This window comes from Balearica regulorum, chromosome 3 (genome assembly GCF_011004875.1).
Source record: "Balearica regulorum gibbericeps isolate bBalReg1 chromosome 3, bBalReg1.pri, whole genome shotgun sequence".
Classification (NCBI taxonomy): Eukaryota; Metazoa; Chordata; class Aves; order Gruiformes; family Gruidae; genus Balearica; species Balearica regulorum.
Window position 1 is genome coordinate 124934500 of NC_046186.1, and position 20166 is coordinate 124954665.

The following is a 20166-nucleotide window of genomic DNA, read 5'->3' on the forward strand; positions in this document are numbered from 1 at the left end:
CAAGGCCAGGTGACCACATTACTACATTATAACTGTGCTTTATATACAACACAATTCTCAGGGACTTACAGCTTGAGCCTCCATCATAGCATAATGGCACCAATCTTGATTAACTGAGAGTACTGCCAGGTCACACAGGTGCCTGCTCAGATATGTCAGAGATCTAACCAAAGTCTTCCAGTATGTACTAATCCTGACAGAAGTACTTTCAAATTGAGTATATAGGTCTGTTCCAGCCCTGAGAGACTCCTCGTTGCCTGTGAAAAGAGCACTATATTTGAGAATTACATCCGACACTACTAAGAAGTATCCAATATTTATTGCAAGCACATAACTCAAGTTTCTCAGGACCTTTCATGTACTTGATATGATGTATGTGGGTGCATCATGTTGAATCAGGTTCCAACACACGTTCTTAACTAAGGAGCAAATATACATCCATAAGGAAAGTAACTGAAATCTTCAATTTTAGTAAGAACATCAAAAAAGCGAAAAGATCAAAACATGTTATAGCCAGTATGGAGGTAAGCTGTAGGTAGACAAAGAAAAAGGGGTGAGAGGCCACACATTTCATTATCTTCTTCCAAGACTTATCTGCATTATTACAGAGAATTTTAAACCAGAGCTGCTAGATAATCTTAGTTTGAGGCAACATACATTTATTTTAAATTACCACTATATCTTAACTAATTATCATAAATAACATGATCTATAATACAGAGCTGTTACAATAGATGTCTCAGTGTTCCAGCCCTGTAGATAAGTTTTTTGGTGAGATTACAAACAGTAGAACTTAAGTTTATTATTTTGCATCTAAAATATGAATCACAGTGTAAAGATTCCGTTCCATATGGTTATAGATAACAAATCTCATTGTGCACAAATAATCACTGACACTTTTAACCATTTATCCAGCTTTCAAGATGCAATTAGATATTGACATTCATAGTGTAAAATGTCTAATACAGCAAATAAAAATTCTTACTTCATGTGAATAGAGACAATTTATATTTATCTCTAGTATAGAAAGCATTCAAATGCTCTTGTGATATTTTATGGAGGCACAGAAAATATCATGCAGCAGAAACATCATAGTTTTGTGCTAAGTGATGTTTTCTTCTGTTAGTATCTAGTGCTAAATCCTGAGAAGTCAAGCTTGGGAATCTCCTTTTCATTGGAAAAATTTGTTCGATCTATGCGAGAACTTGGGCTTCCAACTTTACTCAGCCAGGATTTCCTGCAAGAAAAATGAGAGAGTTAGCATATAAAGAATATTTTGTTCTTTTCCATTTTCCCTTCCTTTCTCCTTTAAAAAACAATACCCTATTTAAAAGGTGTCAATATTTCAAATAGTATTACAAAATATTATACAAAACCACATCCGAGTAAAGGCTCAAGCAGATTTACTTTAATGATCCCTTTTAAATGCTTATTAATACCATTAAAATAGACATATATTAGCTTTGCAGATTCAATTCTATACTTTTAGCAAAGACCTAAAAACCATTCTAACTGAAAAATACTAAGAAAGAATTCTAACAGCCAGTTTACCCTTTTCTGAAAAGAAGTGGAAACTGAAATGAAAATGATTAAGTTCAAAACCAGAAAAATCAAAGTGATGTCACAAAGCTATACTAAATAGTAATAATAAATTTTATACAGGCATTCTTAAATGACAATTTTGCATATATTTGCATTACAATCCAATCTTTAATTATGCTGGTGCTTGCCTTCTTCCACAGCACGCTAGAAAATAGTACTGAACACAAATTACCATAAGGTAGTTGAGGCTGGAAGCTGACAGTGCAATGGCTGCTCCCACATGCACACCCACTATATTCCTATCCTGCAGTAATTTGCTAATTCACAGTAAACTATCATGTGATAAAAGAGGTTCACAAAACACTTGAAGTGCAGTAAATGACACTACTTAGAGAGCTTATTTACAAGAAATACTTTCTCAGTATTTTCTATTGTACTAAAGTTTCAGAAATAACTGTTTTAGTGTATCATACTTAAAGAGAAATATTTCTATACAAATACTTTTTATAACTTTATGCATAAACTGGTACACATAATTGTGATTAGTATTTAAAATATGTCATTATTCATTTAAATTCCAATTTGAAGTTGTCTTAACAGTTATATTAATCCATCGAAAAAAATCACTGAGCATTGTAAAATGCAATGTTCTTGCAGTGAGATTTGATTTTCCCATCTTTGAGAATGAAGGTTGCTTATCTTGAGCCAGTAAATAAAACACACCTGAGACAAAAATGTATTTTGTTAGAGAGTATGTGACAAGTTGTTTGTTTTTTTTTTTTTTTTTTTTTTTTTTAGACAATTTCTGACACAACATAACACCACAAAACATCTTAAATGTCTTAGCTGGCTAAGCGAGAAGTCATTTTCTCCCAACTGTGCTAGTCCTTCATAAGACTGGTCTCAGACTACCACAAGCAGTTCCAAACCTGTATTCAGTACCCTCACAACTAACCCGATTCTTCAAACTCCACTCAGTCTCTTGATTATGAAGAGATACACATCCTTAATACTATATTAAGAAAGCAGGAATGTCTCCTATTAATGTATTTTGAAATATAACCCTAGGAGTATGCTTGGTGATTATAGACTTGCAGTGTCACAGAGCTTTGTGAGCTCCTTCCTATCTGACCACTAAAACAAATACTTTTCCTTTTATTCTCATTTTAGAGGTGAGCTTGTCCTAGACAAGACACAAATATATTCCTTGCCCAGACTTCACAACTGTACGTAGACCAAAATTCATCCACAACTGCTTCGAATTCCCAAGTTCCACTGCATGAAAAGTAACTCTGCAAACTTTGCACAGAGCAAACTTTGTTCATTGTTCATTGAATAAGGATATAGCACAAATTATGAAAGTCTAATTAAAACAATCCAGCTCCAAACTCTTTATAGGATGCATGTATTTTATTCCCTATTTAATGCAGGAGGTAGGGAAGAAGTCTTACAGGACTCCTCCCTACCTAGAATTTACATTACTACACGTGCAAGATATTAGCTACAATTACTAGCATTTAGAGTTTTAGCTTGCCATTTATAGCACACATTTTAAAATTCACTGCTGCTACCCACTTCTCTCCAGGAGTGAGAAAGACAGCTTCCACCTCGCTTGTCACATGGGTACATCTGAATCAAACGAGGACATTCCTTTAGGCTGTGCCAGGGCAGTACACAGCTTACCCCTCGGTTTTAAGAGATCTATTTCTGCTTTAAGATGACAACACTGGAACAGGAGCTGATCTCCAAATAGCTAGTTCCTACCATGTTTTATTTCTTGAGTACTGCACATCCATACAATTGCTCCTGGCCTCGCGCCCATCTCGCTGTTCAAACTGGCCGCATGGGGACTAGATCAACTCAGATACCCTTTAATCACAAATTTACGATATATACAGCCTCCCTGTCTGAGGGAGAGGCCAGGCAGGGCAGCACCCCAGGGTCTCTCCTCATGGTGTGCCACATTCCTGGCACCCCCTTCCCGCCCTCCACCACAGGTAGAGAACACCCAACTGATTGGTTCCTTCAGACAGGCAGCACCTCATGATTGGCTGTTGCCAGCACAGGCTGCCCGCCTCCTTCTGGATGGTTCTCCACAGTCAGGAACCCCCCTCACCCCAGATGGACCCTGCAACTGGGCCCCATCTATCACATCTAGGTAGGGCTAACTGCAAAAACACCCCAAAACAAACCTCAACAGCTTTCCCAAGCACATCTGACACCCCAGGCATCATTACTGAAGCCAGAGCACATTTTCTCACCATTCTGGATTTCACTTCCTCAGCCTGGTGAGAACAGCCTGCCTGAAACACCTTCCTAAACTCATACACTTTCTCTATCCCCATATTCATGGCAGCTTACTCATAGGAGTTTAAAACCAATTGGATCCTTTAATTATTTCATTAACTAAACCCAACCTTGCTAAGCAACTCTGGCTTGTTACCTAGGCAACCATGCAACATATTATTGGAAAACAAGATCTAAAGAGCTGGTTTTGTACCCTCCCGATTTAGGCTCTTGCAGCAATAGCCTGGCTGGTACAGAATTCCAAGCAGGCACTTTTCTGGCAAGAAGCTGAGGCACACATGCCTACCTGTTAACTCATCAGAATGAAGCCTAATGAGGCCAAATCTGGAGAGTCCTCAGAAAGTGTTATTTAAGGAGCCTCACCTCTGTAACACAAGGTAATGCTAGCACAGATCTAAACACTGCACTTTGGATACTACAGGTAGTAGAATAACTTTACCATTTCCCCAAATAAGATTATTTTTTTTAAACTGGACTGTATGCTGTAAGATTTCTCCAAAATAAATGCCTTGGTTGACACTATTCTGACCAAGGTGTTTTCCCACTCCACAGAACAACCCTGAAGCAGAAACAAGCCTTTCCACACCTCCACGCCAAGCCAGCCCATAATCGAGCAATGCAATTTTCCTGCGCTAGACCCTGTATCAAACCATCAATATGCATAGGATGCTTCTGCAGTAGGTCCTTTATTGTATGCAAAAAAGCCAAGCTATTTTATCCTGAAACTGCAGCAATTTACAGTCAGTACTGTTAGAAATGGAGCTGAAAATTACCTGGGGCAGCAATACTTGGTGAGCTAGGCACAATTTAGGAATATGTTTCTCTTCACCTTAACCCCAGTGTCACCAACAGTGAAACAAAAGAAAAGTGTGCTTTTATTTAGAGGGAGAGAAAATAAACACACTGGCTTGTTTATACTTTATTTCCCTTTGTTTGGGATAAAATATTGGAGAGAATGTTGCTTTTTGAAGATTGTATTTACATCTGTGACAGTGTATAGGCTAGGATTGCAAATATTTATAAAATACCTCCAAAATGTTGTTGTATTCTGAAACAGTACTGTCAAGATTTCATAAATGCTGATACTTAAACATTTGCAGAAGAAATGTGGAATTCTTTTTCATTGCTGTCCAGCTTCTGAGCTTTTGGAGAGAACTTTAGCCATGGTTTTTAAGCTTTTCTCTACAATAAGGGCTAAACTCTTTTTTATCTATAAACCTGAAATTCACATCTAGGTAAAACCTCTAGTAGTCTGTAAAGACATCTCACAGCTTACTGTAGCGCCATTCCATTATCCTTACACCTCTGCTGCTGCTGCAGGAGCCTTATAGTAAAATGGGAATCTGGAACTAAGATTTATAGGGGTCAAGTGTTGCAAAACACCTAGCAGGAAAGAAAACCCTTGATAACAAAAGTGTTCTGAAAATACTGTTTTGTTTGACATGTTTTAAAACAATGTGGCCTGAAAAAAGTTACATTCAGCATTTTAATTTTAGCAAAAGCAATCAAGGCCTTAGTGAGGTGGAAAAAACAGATTCTGAAGAAAGTGTGAAGGATTCTGGGGAGAATTACTAACATTTTGGTGCAGGATAAGGTCAAGGGGACTCAAGCAATACAGTTGAATTTCTCCTACCACCCTTCATCCTCTGTTCTAGTATTTATTTTTTTTCTAGCTCTCAAAACCAGGCTCTAGCTGGGGGTAGAAACCTGAAGACACCTGACCTGAAACACAGCCACCTCTAGAGCTCTGCTCAAGGGGCCTCTGTGCCACCACAAACACTGCCACAACCCCCAGGCAAAGGGTAGCGGGTGGTTTTCTGACTGTTGTGCTGGCTGCCTGACCCACCACCAAAACCACTGCTGGCAGCAGTCCACAGGAGGTCAAGATGAAACATCTGCACTTCGTTGCATGTCTGTGCTGTTTGTGGATGGATACCTGCAAAAGGAAGGGGGAAGAAGTAGAGGGAGAACAAGGCAAAGTGCAAGCGAGGGGAATTTAACATTTAACATCTAAAATTAAACATTTATTAGAACATCCCCTACCAGAGTCCATTAAATCAAAGCTGTGACAGATTACTTCAGAGGATTAAAACAAAAAAGAGAAAGGCAACAGTAGTCTAAAGAGTCAGGCCAAGAAGCAGGTGGGCTAGAAATGAAGCAGCAGCCTGCTCTGGCACAGGCACTGTGCCCCAGAATAGCACTGGAGCCTGTAGGTGTGGGGAAGACTGCACTCTGCTGCCTGTTCACTAGGCTGCTCAGGGCATCCCAACAGTAATTTCTTGGCCCATGGATATTTAGCAGAAGTTCTGGAACTCCTTTAGAAAGGGAAGAAATATATTTAATCAAAACTAGTGTTTGACTTTGTATTTTTAAACACAGCTGTCAGATGAATGTTGTTAATTTGTTTATATTTCTTCCTTTTCTGTCAAACCCTGCTGCACTGAACACCAGCATTTCTCTAGAGAATACATGAGGAGCTCTTCTTCGAGGTACTATTTGAAAGTAATGACAACAGCAAGGGCAAACTAGCAGAATTTGATATATTAGAGATACAAATTAAATGAATAAGCTTCAAATACATGTTTTAGTGTTGCATTTCTATTTATAAACCTGAGAAATTACTTGTATGTTAATCACATTGTATATGTTATTTGCAAGACTAATGTAAATACCATTAGTAGTTTGCATTAGCACAGAATTTGACTCTACATACCTCCAATTCACTTTGTTATTCATATCTGATCTATGTTACATGTCTTTACCTATTATCCCAGAATGAATGAGGCCAAGTCTGAAGTTATTTTTTCTTGTGTGCAATGCAAAGATCTATAGTGGATTTTCTTATTCATCATTTTGGTAAACTTCAAGTAGAATTTAATAGTTTACTTAAACATGGGATCATAAGAAGTGTATTTTTATTAAAAACTTATCAGAATACCTCTGTTTAAGCCATGTTAGGCAAGTCACATTTGGCTTTTTAGATCTTACCAGAAAAAAACCTAAGCAACATTGCAGAAATTTGTTCCAAAGAGTAAAGAGGTAAATGAAAACTAAACCCAAATTCAGCCCTTTCAGTAATTTAAATCAGCTTTTATGTCCACACTGACCTACGGAGAGTACAAGACAAAAAAGAATTTCCTGTTAAGCTTGTGTCCTGTCTTCCCAAAGCAGTAAACAGACCAGAAAGCCAGAAGCAGCAAAAAGGCCCATTGTATTTTTTCCTTGTTATATGTCTGCCTCTACAGGGTACGATTTGGCTCATGAGGCAGACTGGGAATTTTGGCTAACCCCACTCCATTGCACAGAATGCGACTGAAAGTTATTTCTCATTCCACATCTATTAAATCAAAGGCCACAGGAAGCTTAAGTGAGAAGGAACTGTTGCTGTTAGTGTACCAATTCAGACCTTCTGAAAAACGCTAGTTCTAACACATAGAAAGCGACTAGCACCCATCACCCACATAAACTGGATTTAAATGGCTGTATTAGAGTTGAACAAAGTAAAATACTACACTGCCTCTGACAATCAGTTTTATACCTAAAAACTATTAAACTCTTACTTTGGCCATTTCCAAGCAAACCTATTGGAAGACCATCATGAATCACACTTTGACCAATTCAGTTTTAAGTAAAACTCATTTCATCATACAGCCTGATAAAAATAAAAACAGTCACCACAGTAAAGGGAGCCCAGTAACAACCATCCAGTTGCAGAACTCCTATCAAACCAACATGCATCCACAGTCCAGGAAAGCATTCAAATAAGATAGAAAACTGCAGATAAATGTAATCAAGAATTTGAAAGACAACACTTTTCTTTGCCATAATGTAATAAGGATCAGCAAGGGAGACAGATAAAAGCCATATGAGGACCAATCCTCATTACCATACTTCCTGTACCCTCTACATAATTCTCAGCAGACAGATTCACACAGAAAAACACAGATTAATTTATCACGCAGAACTAAAAATAATGCCAGACCAAAACACTGAATTCCATCAAGCACCACTGGGATTCTTGCTATTTTCCTCAAGTCTCCTTTACTTTACAAGTACTTCAGATAGCTAAAAAACTGAAAACCAAGACAACTCACTGAGAAGTTGCAAACTGGCCCTTTCCAATTTAAGAAAAATGGCTGGCTCACTTCAAAACACAAAAGTGTTTCTATCAGAGTCCCTTATATAAGCATCCACATGTGAGCACAGATTAGGTAGTTGGTCATCCAGCTGTTCCTTATGCTGGAGCACATGTACAATTGCTTTCATATGCACAAAACATCTGCCTGCCCTTTTTTATAGTAAGAACAAAACCCACCCCTCAGATTGTCACTAAAACCTCAGCCAAAGCAATTTTAAGCTAAAATACTTCAGATATGTTGGCATTTCAGACATTTTCTTCTTACTATTAGGCCAACTGATTGACGTATGTTGGGACTTACAAATTGTCTTTAAGGAAAAAGTAACTGCAACATATATGGTGTCCAACCCCTATAGAAGTGGATGCTGTTGACAGGAAAATGTAACAGAATTTTTATAACTTGTAAAAGCATTTTGAAGTTTTCTTAAGCATTCAGCTAGCTCAGCTCCATTTTTTCTACTGTCTTTACACTACATGATTTAATTTGGTAATTTAAATTGCACACTTTCAAAGGAAGCAGTTACATCCATGTTTTTAGCTTGCAATCTTAAGGAGCTTTTTTAAAGCAACTACGATATGAAATAGTAGACGTTTTAGTATCCAATTTAAAAATCAAGAAAATATTTTAATATTTTATTAGAAAGCACAACTGTTCAGGAAAACTCCAAGTAGATTACACTAGCTAATAGTCTGCTTAAATTTTACACAATGAGAAAGTTTGGGCTTTGTCAAAACTTACTTTCAAAATGCTCTTTTTTTTATTATAAATATAGGTACAATAAGGGGGAAGCAAAAGCTTAACATAAGGATATGCATGATACAGCTATTACAGTCTTTGTTTGACAAGCTGTGTGTGGTTTCCAGCACACCAGAAGATGCTCTGGAGGTGAACCCAGCATGGTATATTTACAAGGAAGGTAACATTGCATACAAGATGTATATATAATATTCCCTGGACATAAACCCCCTTTGCAATTGATTAGATTTGTTACCAAGAACTACAATTTGTCAACATGTATTATTTGTTGTTTCTATAAATAACAGAAATAGATCTTGTATTTAAAGACTGCCATATACTTTGATTTTAAGTCCGTAAGACAACACAGGCAGGTATTAAATATATCATCTAAAGAAGCCCTTCAAGTCATGATCCCAAACTACTCTGATAGGAGGTATCTTGGATATACCAGCTGAGATCTTGAATAAGAGATAACAAAAGTAACTCAGCTGTAAGCTACCTGATTTCCTACCTATCTACATTATTCAAGTCTGCTTTGTAACATCTCTAGTTGTTAGGCTTTATACTTTCTATTAATATCACAAAAAGCTCAATAGAAAAAAAAAAAGACCTATTCACGTGAGCTGCAATAGTGCTGCAAGCACGCCTATGGCAAAGCCCGTTCCTGTGGTCTATAAACTGTCATTATGGATGTACTCACTTAGTAGAAATAAACACACTTAACATCAAAGCTCCAAGCTATTTAAGGAAGCTATCAGAGCATGAACACATATTGTGGTTCAATGTTTTTGTGTAAAAAAATTTTGTTATTTTAAACAAGGCTTTTAATATTTATTGAAATAAGATCTGATCCATGTTCTTGCTATTTGGTGGTTCCTGTTCTGAACTACATCATGGGTTTTTTTTAAACCTGATTTTTCAGAGTATTTATCTAAAAATGTTTTCCTGTTTATTTGCAACAGTGACAAAATGAATAGAGATATTTCTTTCTATGAAAAATATTTTCCTACAAAAATAAACCCAGACTGGAAATCCTGAACTATCTATCACCTTATAAGATACAGAGGTAACTATAGTACATGCTACTTAAAGTTACCACTTACAGAAAGCAAACCAGCAGATTTACTGATTTCTTTTTTTATTATGACAATAATGGGCTTGACCTTTCCTCCTAAACTTTCCACTAGTTTTGGACATCTTCCTCCTGCCTCATTAGAATCTGCCCTTTAGCAATACACTTTTTTTTGGTATTGAGAGCTTCAGACTTCAAAACTTCAAAACAAAGAATAAAAGCCAAATTCTACTGAAGGCAGCATCTTATTTTTACTAAAGTCAACAGTAATGCTTCTAATCAGGACAGTGAGATAGACCTGATTTTTTTTTTTTTTTTTACAAAATTTAAACAAATATCTACAAGAAATAAACATCTAAAGGCCCAAACCAAGGAAAACATCTTTGGAAGACAATTGGTCCATACTATTTTCACACATTCTTTCCAAATAGGCATTGTTAACTATTAACAACCATCTTGTCTCACAACAAACTTTTAATTTTCTCCCTTATGCTTCATGTGATATAAGCTGCCAGAGCAGAAAGATGCAGCAGGAAGCAATTTGGAAAAAAGATCTTTTGGCTCAACACATTAACAGACCCAGGAAACACTTCTCTAACTTAAGCGTGCAGTGAGCTGGGCGATGTTCTCCACTACAAAGAATTTCCCTTTTGGAAAACATTGATCCTTTTTTAGGATAACTGCAGATTCCTTCTAAATGTTTCCATTCAATTGTTTAAAAACATTTTTCACAAGAACTATGGGCAATGAGCTAAAAATATATGCTTTAATAATGAACCACTAAGTCTTTTTAAATAAGCAGTAGGTAGTAGGTAAAATCAGCTCTGGTTTTATGTATATAATTAAGCATATCCACTATGAGATTTTCAAGAGCATTGGTCAGGCAATGCCACCTTGCCACCTAACTACTGTCTGTCAGAAAGGTTCTTTACAACAGCAGAATAAGAGTAGTATGTTATAATTTCTTAATATACAACAGGTTTATGATATTTTGTGAAATGCTTGGTAAGAACAGAATTACCAAAGTGTAAGTGTTCCTAAACTCATAAATCTTCCCATTTTTTCATCTTTCCTCCAAGTTTCAGGGGCTGTCAAAAAGAATCAAACATCTCATTTGTTTTCTGTAATTTATGCCTTTTTCCTTGTTTCCCTTCCCCCTTTCTAGAAATTTTATTCTGCCTGGACAGTTACAGCAGATCTCTTTCACACTGTACACTGTTGCAGGGACTATGCAGGCTTTGTAATGTGAATTGAGAACTACAAAAATCCTAGAAAACCAGTAATTTCACTAGCAGCTAGTTTTACTGAAATTTATGTACAAATATTTCATTAATATAATGCTTGACAAAACCTAGGTTGAGTAGCTAATTGCCAGTGCCTCATTAAAGCACAAAAGGATGATCCTCAATACCACCAGGCTAGTCATGAATCACCACTCCAAAGCAAATTTCGTTTCCCATTACAAAGCTTGCATGCACCTCACAAAAGTCTTTCCAACAGAATTCATGGAACCAGAATAATTCACTGGTGTAGTTACAAATGCTCAGCTGTATTACATCTTCCCTGACTCAGTGTTTCCTGTGCTGGTGATCACCTATGGGCAGGTTTTGGCCCCTTCCTTGTTAGCTATAACATTCCCAACTCTGCTGTGCTCACATGCACATTAAGGGATTGAAGTCTGCAGTCCAAAGTTACTACTTTCTTAGAATGAACAAATAACTAAAGAATTTAAAATAGTTCATTTCAAAGACCTAATTTCAAGATAAACTTTGAGTTATTTGATGCTTCCAGGGACCAAGATTTCCAAAGGCAGTGTTGAAATACTGGCACTGAAGACTGGCAGGTTTCCTAGAATAAAACCTCTCAAAAGGCACACACTCATGTTCTTTGAATTTGCTCATCAAGGTCTGTTTGGCCATTTATAACTGCATAGAGAATAAAAGGTGTTTTCCTTTTTTTGCAATACAAAGACCTTAGAAACAAATAATTTAGGAGGAAGAGTTATGCAAGTTTACAAACATTAGTAGTGTATGATTGGGGGACCTGTTCTAAAAATAATAATTTCACAAAATTAATGTCAGAACACATCACATCATTATGCACTTCATAAAAACAGTAGTATGCACCAGCTTCCTTGTTGTCCAGAAAAGATAGTCCAAACACTTTATATAAGTCATATCAGTTAAATATGAACTTTACATTACAACAGCTGCAATGAAATTCAGGATATAGTACAAATCAGATTAAAGGGTGGCTAGACCACAGATTTGGCTCCAGATAAAGACACAAAAAGCCTTCAGGAATTCAAATGCCAGTTCTAAGCAAGGCCTGATTTCTAAGAATACTTAGGATTATGTGACAAATTTCATCACCAAACAGATGTAACAGATCAGGAAGGAGCTCAGCACACATCCATTTGGCAAGTCACACTTCAGGGTCTCAAACTGGGTACCAGTAAAAGGAGAAAAAAGATCATGTCTGAAAAGCAGTCTAAATTACTTGACTGACACCACAGTGGAAATCTACAGAAGTAGGTAAGCCCCCACCCTTTCACAGCAGTGTTTCATTCTTAGTTGTCACCCATCTTTTCTTCCCATCTTATTCACCTATAAGGCTGGTGAAAACAGAAGATGCAACCAGAAGCTACAAGCCCTTTTACTATGCAGAGCCCACTGCTGCCTCTGAAACAGCTTTCCCCGGACACCAGACAATGCAGTGGTTCTATGGAAAACAGTTTGTGACAGTGTAACTGAACCCTGGCCAGACAGGCACACAAGCAGAATTAATTACAAGTGATTAAGTCTTACACAAACATACTTGGTTTTGCCATTTCTGCTAACCCTACAGGTTGCAGCCCCACCTCCCTCAATACGTAACTTGGAAATAACTTCACCTCTGCAAGAGTCCTCTGCCACTCCACCTATCTTAGGTAAGGTATGCACTCTGTTTGCCACTCGTTTTGGGAGCAACACTGCTTTCAGTGAAGGGAGATTGCTGTGCCAGAGCACTGTCAGTAGGAGTGCGGAAGTCTCGCCCTGAAGTCAGTGGAAGTCTTTCCAATGGCACAGAATCAGGATTTCATCCTTTATACCCCCAACAAGCAGGCATGATCACCATTTCATTCAACACATTGCAAAAATACAAGTGCAAAGTTCTATATATAATATAAATATAATGCTATAAACAATCCAGTACACAGCTGGCTCAGTTTTCATTGCAATGCAGAGAATTTAGCCACAGAACTTTCATTAAAATTAAACATATGTCTAACTCTCCTGTACTTCTGTGAAGTTCTCAGTGCATGCTGTGCAGCATCAATAAAGTAACAACACTGTATGGCAAGTTAGAAGCTCCCTGTTTAACTTCACTCTCCTGTTCCTTCCTTACAGGACACAAACATAACATTTCAAGTGTAAGAGCTGTAAGAGTTATCATGAAGGTACCTGCAAGTAAAACAAAAGTATCTCTACTCTTACTAGAGAAGAAGTTTTTTAGAGAGCAACTTTTTATATAAAGCAGCAAAAAGGCTTTTTAATTAAAACAGTACATCCATTTTGGCTTTAAACTTAATACAGGATGTTACAGTGTTGCCTACATATTTTTTGGTTTACTTAAACAATGGAAATGAGTTCATAATTCAAGTATTGACAGCTCTTATTACTATGGTACAAACCACTCTGTTCTTTCATTCTCCTTTGCTTTAATGACAGAAACAACCTTTACTCTTTTATGCAATTTTGCTTATTTATCCTTATATAACGATATAGCAAGCAGAGAAGTACTACCATGTTTTCTTCATTTTTTTTATCCCCCCAAAACAGATAAAAATCTACATTAGCTTTAAGATAATTTCCACCCTGTTTTTGTTTTAATTGTTAGACATTTGAAATCTTGATACAGCACTGGTATGACCAGCAAATACTAGCTAGGAAACAGACCAAACCCTAAAACAACAGGGTACTTGGCAGAAGATAACAAAGACTTTTCTTTTTACCTAAACATGTATACAACCCTTACAAGGTTAAGCAAAAATACAATCAGAAGATTGAGAACCCTAAAGAGAACAAATTACCAGAACAGAAAACTATGCATAAACAATTCAGGCCTTGATCCCTATGCATAGTTTTAATGCAATTACATTTATGATGAGCACATGGGATGAAAATGGTTATATGGCTGTAGTTTTAACATAAACCATAAATAGTTCAAAATTGCTACATTTAAATAGAACAGCCACACAGTTCTGATAGAAACCTGGCTGAACACCAGATCCAAACACAGACACTAAGATGCAAAGAGCACTTCATGCTGAATAACAGGTAGCTTTCCAATTAATTTAGACATGGAAAAATCTTTTTGTCCTTCCAATTTTTCCTCCATCTCTATTCCTGTTACTCTCACAAATCAAAGCTACCTTGCCACATATATACTTTATGGCACAACCTGAGCATCTGCATGAACATGAGAATGAGGACACCAGCTTAAATCTCCTGAGGAGGTCACTCAGCAGGAATAAAGGATGCACAATAAAGTCTCACATCAGAGGTAAAACTGAGACAGAACATTTCCAACATATGGCAGAAGATCAAGTGACAGGTGGAGATGAACAAGCTTTCACTTGTAGCGATCCATACATTCAGATGTGGAAACAAGAGGAACTACGTACACTTTCAAATAAGGACATACATGATGCTATTTGAACAGAATCACTCATGTGATTCCACAGCAATCGCTTTGTAAGTGGCTCCAAAGTAACATGCTCTTAAAACTGGGGATTTTGTGTAAAATGGGATAAAGAATACCTAAAATCTCTATGATGTTACTATGTGACATTCAAATTGTACTCTTTCCTGATATGTTTTTAAAGTAAATTCAGTTTTAAAGAAAATTCCAAGTCCCAAGCAATTACTTATTATTTACTGTTCTTCAGGGCACCTCAGTGAATTCTGGAGGAGACTATGTTTGCTAAGGAATGCAAACCACTTCCCTTACGCAAAGTTCTTTCAGATAATGAAACTCTTGCATGATAGATGCTGGCTAGAGGATACAAATCATTCCAGCTGATCAGAAGAAATTTTTTTTAAAGCAAATTATTTTCCATTAACTTACATACATTCACCTTTTTTAATATGGTATTTGAGACAAGTTTATGTTAAAGTAATATACATTGAATAGCTATTTTTATCAGCTGTATCCAGGGAACATGGCCCAAGTGACACTTGACTCACCCCATAGGTTAGAAAGAGCTCAGCACAGCAGCGCTAGGAAAGCTTTTAACAGGGTTAGTATCAGCCAGCTACAAAATAATAAATAGCAACAGCCCTGATCACTGCCTGGGGGTGGTGGCTCAGCATATAAAATTGTCTCCTCTTCAACTGATATTAAGCCCTATGAAATCACACAAAATAAATTAAGTGTAACTATGAAGAGCACATTCCACCATACACCTTCCAGGAATCTCTAGTCAAAAAATAGGACTCAAGTATACCACCAAAAAACCCCAAACCAAGCAACTTCTATTTTGTAGAAGTTCAAAAGTTTTTTTTTTTTTATGCTAACAGGTGGAATTAGGCACAAAAGAAGCCTTTTAATACTTTAGAACTGAAATCCTAAAATGCTTTCTTATCAAGAAAATATTTCTGCACAATAGTTCATCACAGAGTTTCAGTTGTACCTGCAGGTATCAGGTGTTGCTAAAAATACCTTCTTTAACTTAAAATAGCCATGATGAAGTTCTCCCTTCTCTTCTGGCCTGCCCCTGCATCTGGTTTCAATTACATCCCAGTAAGGTTGGTTCAGGGCACCTGTAATGCTGTCAGATTGGCACCTCAGGAGTAGTTTAAGTATTCAGCTTCGTAATTCTAAGTTGTAAAGCAGTCAAGGCAGCATTGGTTGGACAGCATTAGTGGTCCCCAAAATCACCCCACCAAGATACTATACAAAGATACTCAAGGTTGCAGGCAGAGATCTATGTTACCTGTTACATAAATGTCTTTCCCTGTATTTTCACTTACTCTGTTCTATTTAGGTCATACATCACAGTTTGTTCTTTGCAATACATCATTAACCAGAACATCAGATTGGATCCATATTTAGTGAAATTCTGATTGTTCTTCACTATAACATCAGATAATGAAAGATGTTGCCACTCAATTGAGACTACATTCCACTCTGAACTTAGAATTCAATGAATCTTTTTATTCAAAGTTGTACATCATCCCTAACCTTACAGCACTTCCACTGTGAGCTAAAAGGATTTTCTGACCTTGTAAGAAAAAACATTAATTAACAAGTTAAAGTTAATTGAGTTCTTTAAGGTTTGTCTCAGTCTTCAGCTGCAATTAATTTCATAACAAAGTACAAATTCTTCAAGCCTCTGCATATTTAAAATCCTTAATTTGCAAATGGGCAGCATGAAGATATTACATTATAAATCACTATTGAGGTTTATTATAATAATGTGTGAAGCAGTGTGGCCTGTCCCCCGGCATAGTCCCTATCTTGCCTTCACACTCATTCTCTTCCAGTGCTGCCTCTAAGGCTTCTCCATGTCAGCACACAGAGGCAACAATCACCCAGACAACTCACTACAACAGTAAACCCAGTGCAAACCCAAAGCCAGGTGCAACTACACATTTTGGTTACACCAGAGATGTGAAATAAATGAAAATCCAGTTTAACTAGCCCTGATACTCCACCTGGCTTTATTTTACTGCCACATTGAATGTATTCTACTTTTTAAACTGATGTCTAAACACTAAATATCAGATCTCCATATCACTAGAAACACCGCCCAGCTTTGGGTCTTCAATGATCAGAATTTTTAATCTCAAATTTTTAAAGAAATAAGAAAATATTGAAAAACTATATAAGGTACCAATATGTACTCTAAAAATTAAAAACTTCATAGGGTATTTTATTTTGCCCCAAAGCACTGAAAGTTTTGAAGAATTCAGTAGGTAATGCAATTAGTTAGGACACAATTATTAAGCACATTAGACACAAAAGTATGTGAACTTTCATTTATTCAGACATGCAAAATTAACTCCACTCCAGGCAGGTATGGACATAAGAAAACAATATGATGTTTCTTAAAGAAGAATTTTACCTGCATTGGTATACCACTACTAATAGACCCAAATTATTACAAGATTCCTGCATGATATTAAGGGCAGAATTCCTGTTTGAATGCTTTAAACTGACAGAATTAGAGTATAACACAAGACATCTTCAGGGTGGAAATAATTTGAATATTTCCAACTAGGGTCAAGTTCATCATACACAGACACTAATTAAAACATGTTTAAAGCACTGCTTGACTAGAAAAAAGCTTTTGCACTCTGGGTTTTAAGCTGGGACATGCTGCAGTCAGCAGAGGCAGTTCAGGTAGAGGGTGACAGTTTGCAATACCTTAGGGTGCCAGACAGTGCTCCAGCCCATAGGACAGGACCCTGTGCCCATGGAAAACCTCCACAGCCATTTACAGGAGGTAACTCCAGCTTTGGAAGCCAGCCAGGATCGGGATGGCAGAGATGACAAAGCACATTAGCAACAGTTCCATATAGAATCACCTTTACCTTTGTCAAAAAAAAATTATGCAAGTTGTTAGACCAATTAGCTATTTTAGTAGTATCTAAAAATGTACCAGGCTTTTTTTTAGAAGAGGTAGAGAAGGTCTGCCACAAGACTGGAGCTGTAAGACAATGAGAGGTTAGCATGAAGATGGAGTTATATTGTTTCAACTGCTATTTACATTGAAGTTTCTAGTTCAGAGCATCTCACTGAATTCTGCCAGTAGAATTCATAGCAGCAATTAGTTCCATTTACATCCAAACAGTAACTGAGAGTAAGATACTAAAGGTACATAGAAAAAACCAGGAGGCAGAAGCTTCTACCTGTACTGCTGCCAGTCTCAAAGGTTTTTCAGGCCTCTTAATAGCTCTGCAGTGTAAAGACGGGAAACGCTTTTGTAAATGGTACTTCAGTACTAAACCGAACAAGCTAGCTCAAAACAGTGTTGTTAACATCTACATCAGCCAGGAGCACAGACGAGCAAGAGCAGGTTTGTAGAGAACAACGGTTGGTGCTGAGGACCCGACTTCCACACAGTATTAAACATTTCAGAATTCTTCTTTTGTTCCCGTGATTTCTTGAATTAGAACAGAAGAGATACAGGATCTATCAGAAAAATTACTAAAACTGATTTTTTTTTGAAGTGTTTCTGTTCTTCCTAATATTCCTGCCTAAAATAAAAGTACTGATTACTGAAAAATTTCAGGATTCCTCTGGAGTTAAGTACCTCCATCAGCCACAGACAGCTCCAGAACAGTCATCCTCAAATAAGTACAGATGTGGGCTAAGGCTTGCACCTCCCAGCTTGTAGGTAAATACCATGTTAAATAGACTTCAAATGCCTCTTGTCATGTCTGCTGCTGTAAGCCTAAAATTCTACTGTGGTTTGTTTTGTAAGCACACTACAATATCACACTGTTCCTCCTTTCTTTAATTCAAAGATCTTCTAATTTCAGTAAGACTTTGCAAGAATGGTATTTGAAAAAGAGGGAAAGAGATTAAGAAATACGCACTGAAACAAGTTTCGTTGCATTTTTATGAATTATACTTTTTTCTATACACAACACAGTAGACAAGATTAATTGTATGTATGTTTATAATCAATGTTTTCAGACTTCCAAATGTTTCATATTCAAGTTTCCCTCTCATACTCACTGTTGTGATGGCAGTGTTCTTACTAAGTTTAATTTGGCTCATCTTATATCCCTCCACACACTGCCTGCTGCACGAATAGAATACGCAGAACAGAGGTGGGATGACATGAGCACACATTTACGATTCCCTCCAGCTTAGCAGTCATATTTCTGCAGCCTCTGTTTTCTGGGAACTTAGAATTTCTTCCTGCAAACAGGAATTTTACACAGCCAACAAAAGACTAGTCACAGTTATTCAGCCATTTCACTAAACTCAGTGCCTATAATGTTCAAATAGCAAGAAACAGTATCAACAACAACTATTAATATGCATATCTAATTGCTGAACAGCAATTAGAAAAAATGTTTTTACCCAACTCTTTCCAACTTCTGCTTCCACGTTGTTGAAATTTCATTTTTCATTAAAGCTGTCAGTGTTATTGAAATCAAAGATTTTAATTACACTTGGCAATTCCAAAACTGCTGTTTTATTTGGAAGAAGTATTCTTCAGTATTAGCCAAAAGAAGATTTATATTTCAATTCACCCCTTTTCTCATGGCATTGATTCCCCTGCAAAGTAGATGGAAAACAGGATTCTGCTAGTGCAGTTGGTAAAAGAAATATCTAGAAGGCAAAAATAGATAGCAACTTCTACATATGCAAGTAGATTGACATCTAGTGTGAAAACACTGAACTACAAAGCCTATGCTGTATATCAAAGGTAAATTTAAAATAATATAAAAATTTGTTTAAATTCTTGACCCTGACAAGAGAACCAAATCCTCCAAATACAATCACCTTTAAATCACTTTTTTTTTTCTGCTACATGGAGCCAAAAAACATTGTTGTAGCGAATGAGGAAGTGTAGCTTCTAAAAGAGAAGACATAAGATGTTAGCACTAAATCTTAAAACACAGAGAATCAGGAAAAACTCTACACTACAACTCCCACTACAACTCACACTACAACTCCCAACCCACTTATGATTCATTTACTACAACAATAAACCAGGTGATGATCTCTCACAGCCCTTGCCACCACCTCACCAGGCCTATGCATTTCATACCCATGTTTAGATAGTAGATGCCTTCCAGAAACTAATAGCATCAGCCCATTGCTAATATTTGTGTGATGCCCTTGTCTGCGCAGCCCCCCTTGTGTCACTGTTGACAACAGCTCTTAACAGAACAGTTTTTCAGCCAAAAACAGTTTACAAGCCTCCTTCCAGATTAGAATGGAATTACACAGCAGCAGCTGTTTGAGATCTCATCCACATGTATGTTCTCACTCCAGGTATTCTTAGAGACAACACTCACAGCCTGTCCACCCCCAGCCTTATGCTCGGTGTATGAATACACTAGATGGATCAAGCACTGCTATCTCATTTCCCCCTCAATCACAGAATTCTGGAATTAAAAAGCCTTTGAAAAGGCCTTGAGGGAAAAGGGCAGGAGCATGGAAAATAATTATGCATAGGGACAATGCAACATAAAGATACTGATAAGAAATTTTGTTTTATGTATTTGAGTAACTGTCCATATTCACACAAGGAAGGCTTCAGGTCACAAAACTATTTTGCATTTAGCATCGCCTAATATTACCAAATATTAAGCAGCACTAGACAGCAGAGATGTTGTACATACAGGCATCTAAGATAATTTT

General features: G+C 37.0%; 1 protein-coding gene across 1 annotated transcript in view; it reads right to left on the reverse strand.

Moving 5' to 3' along the window:
- Positions 1-300: 300 nt before the first annotated feature.
- The window catches only part of ACYP2 (acylphosphatase 2), a 42009-nt gene continuing 22143 nt past the window's right edge, over positions 301-20166 (reverse strand). Inside the window, exon 4 of the mRNA XM_075749937.1 lies at positions 301-1237. Within this exon, the coding sequence (XP_075606052.1) occupies positions 1123-1237 (115 nt within the window). The 3' untranslated portion in view covers positions 301-1122. The remainder of the gene's footprint in view (positions 1238-20166) is intronic.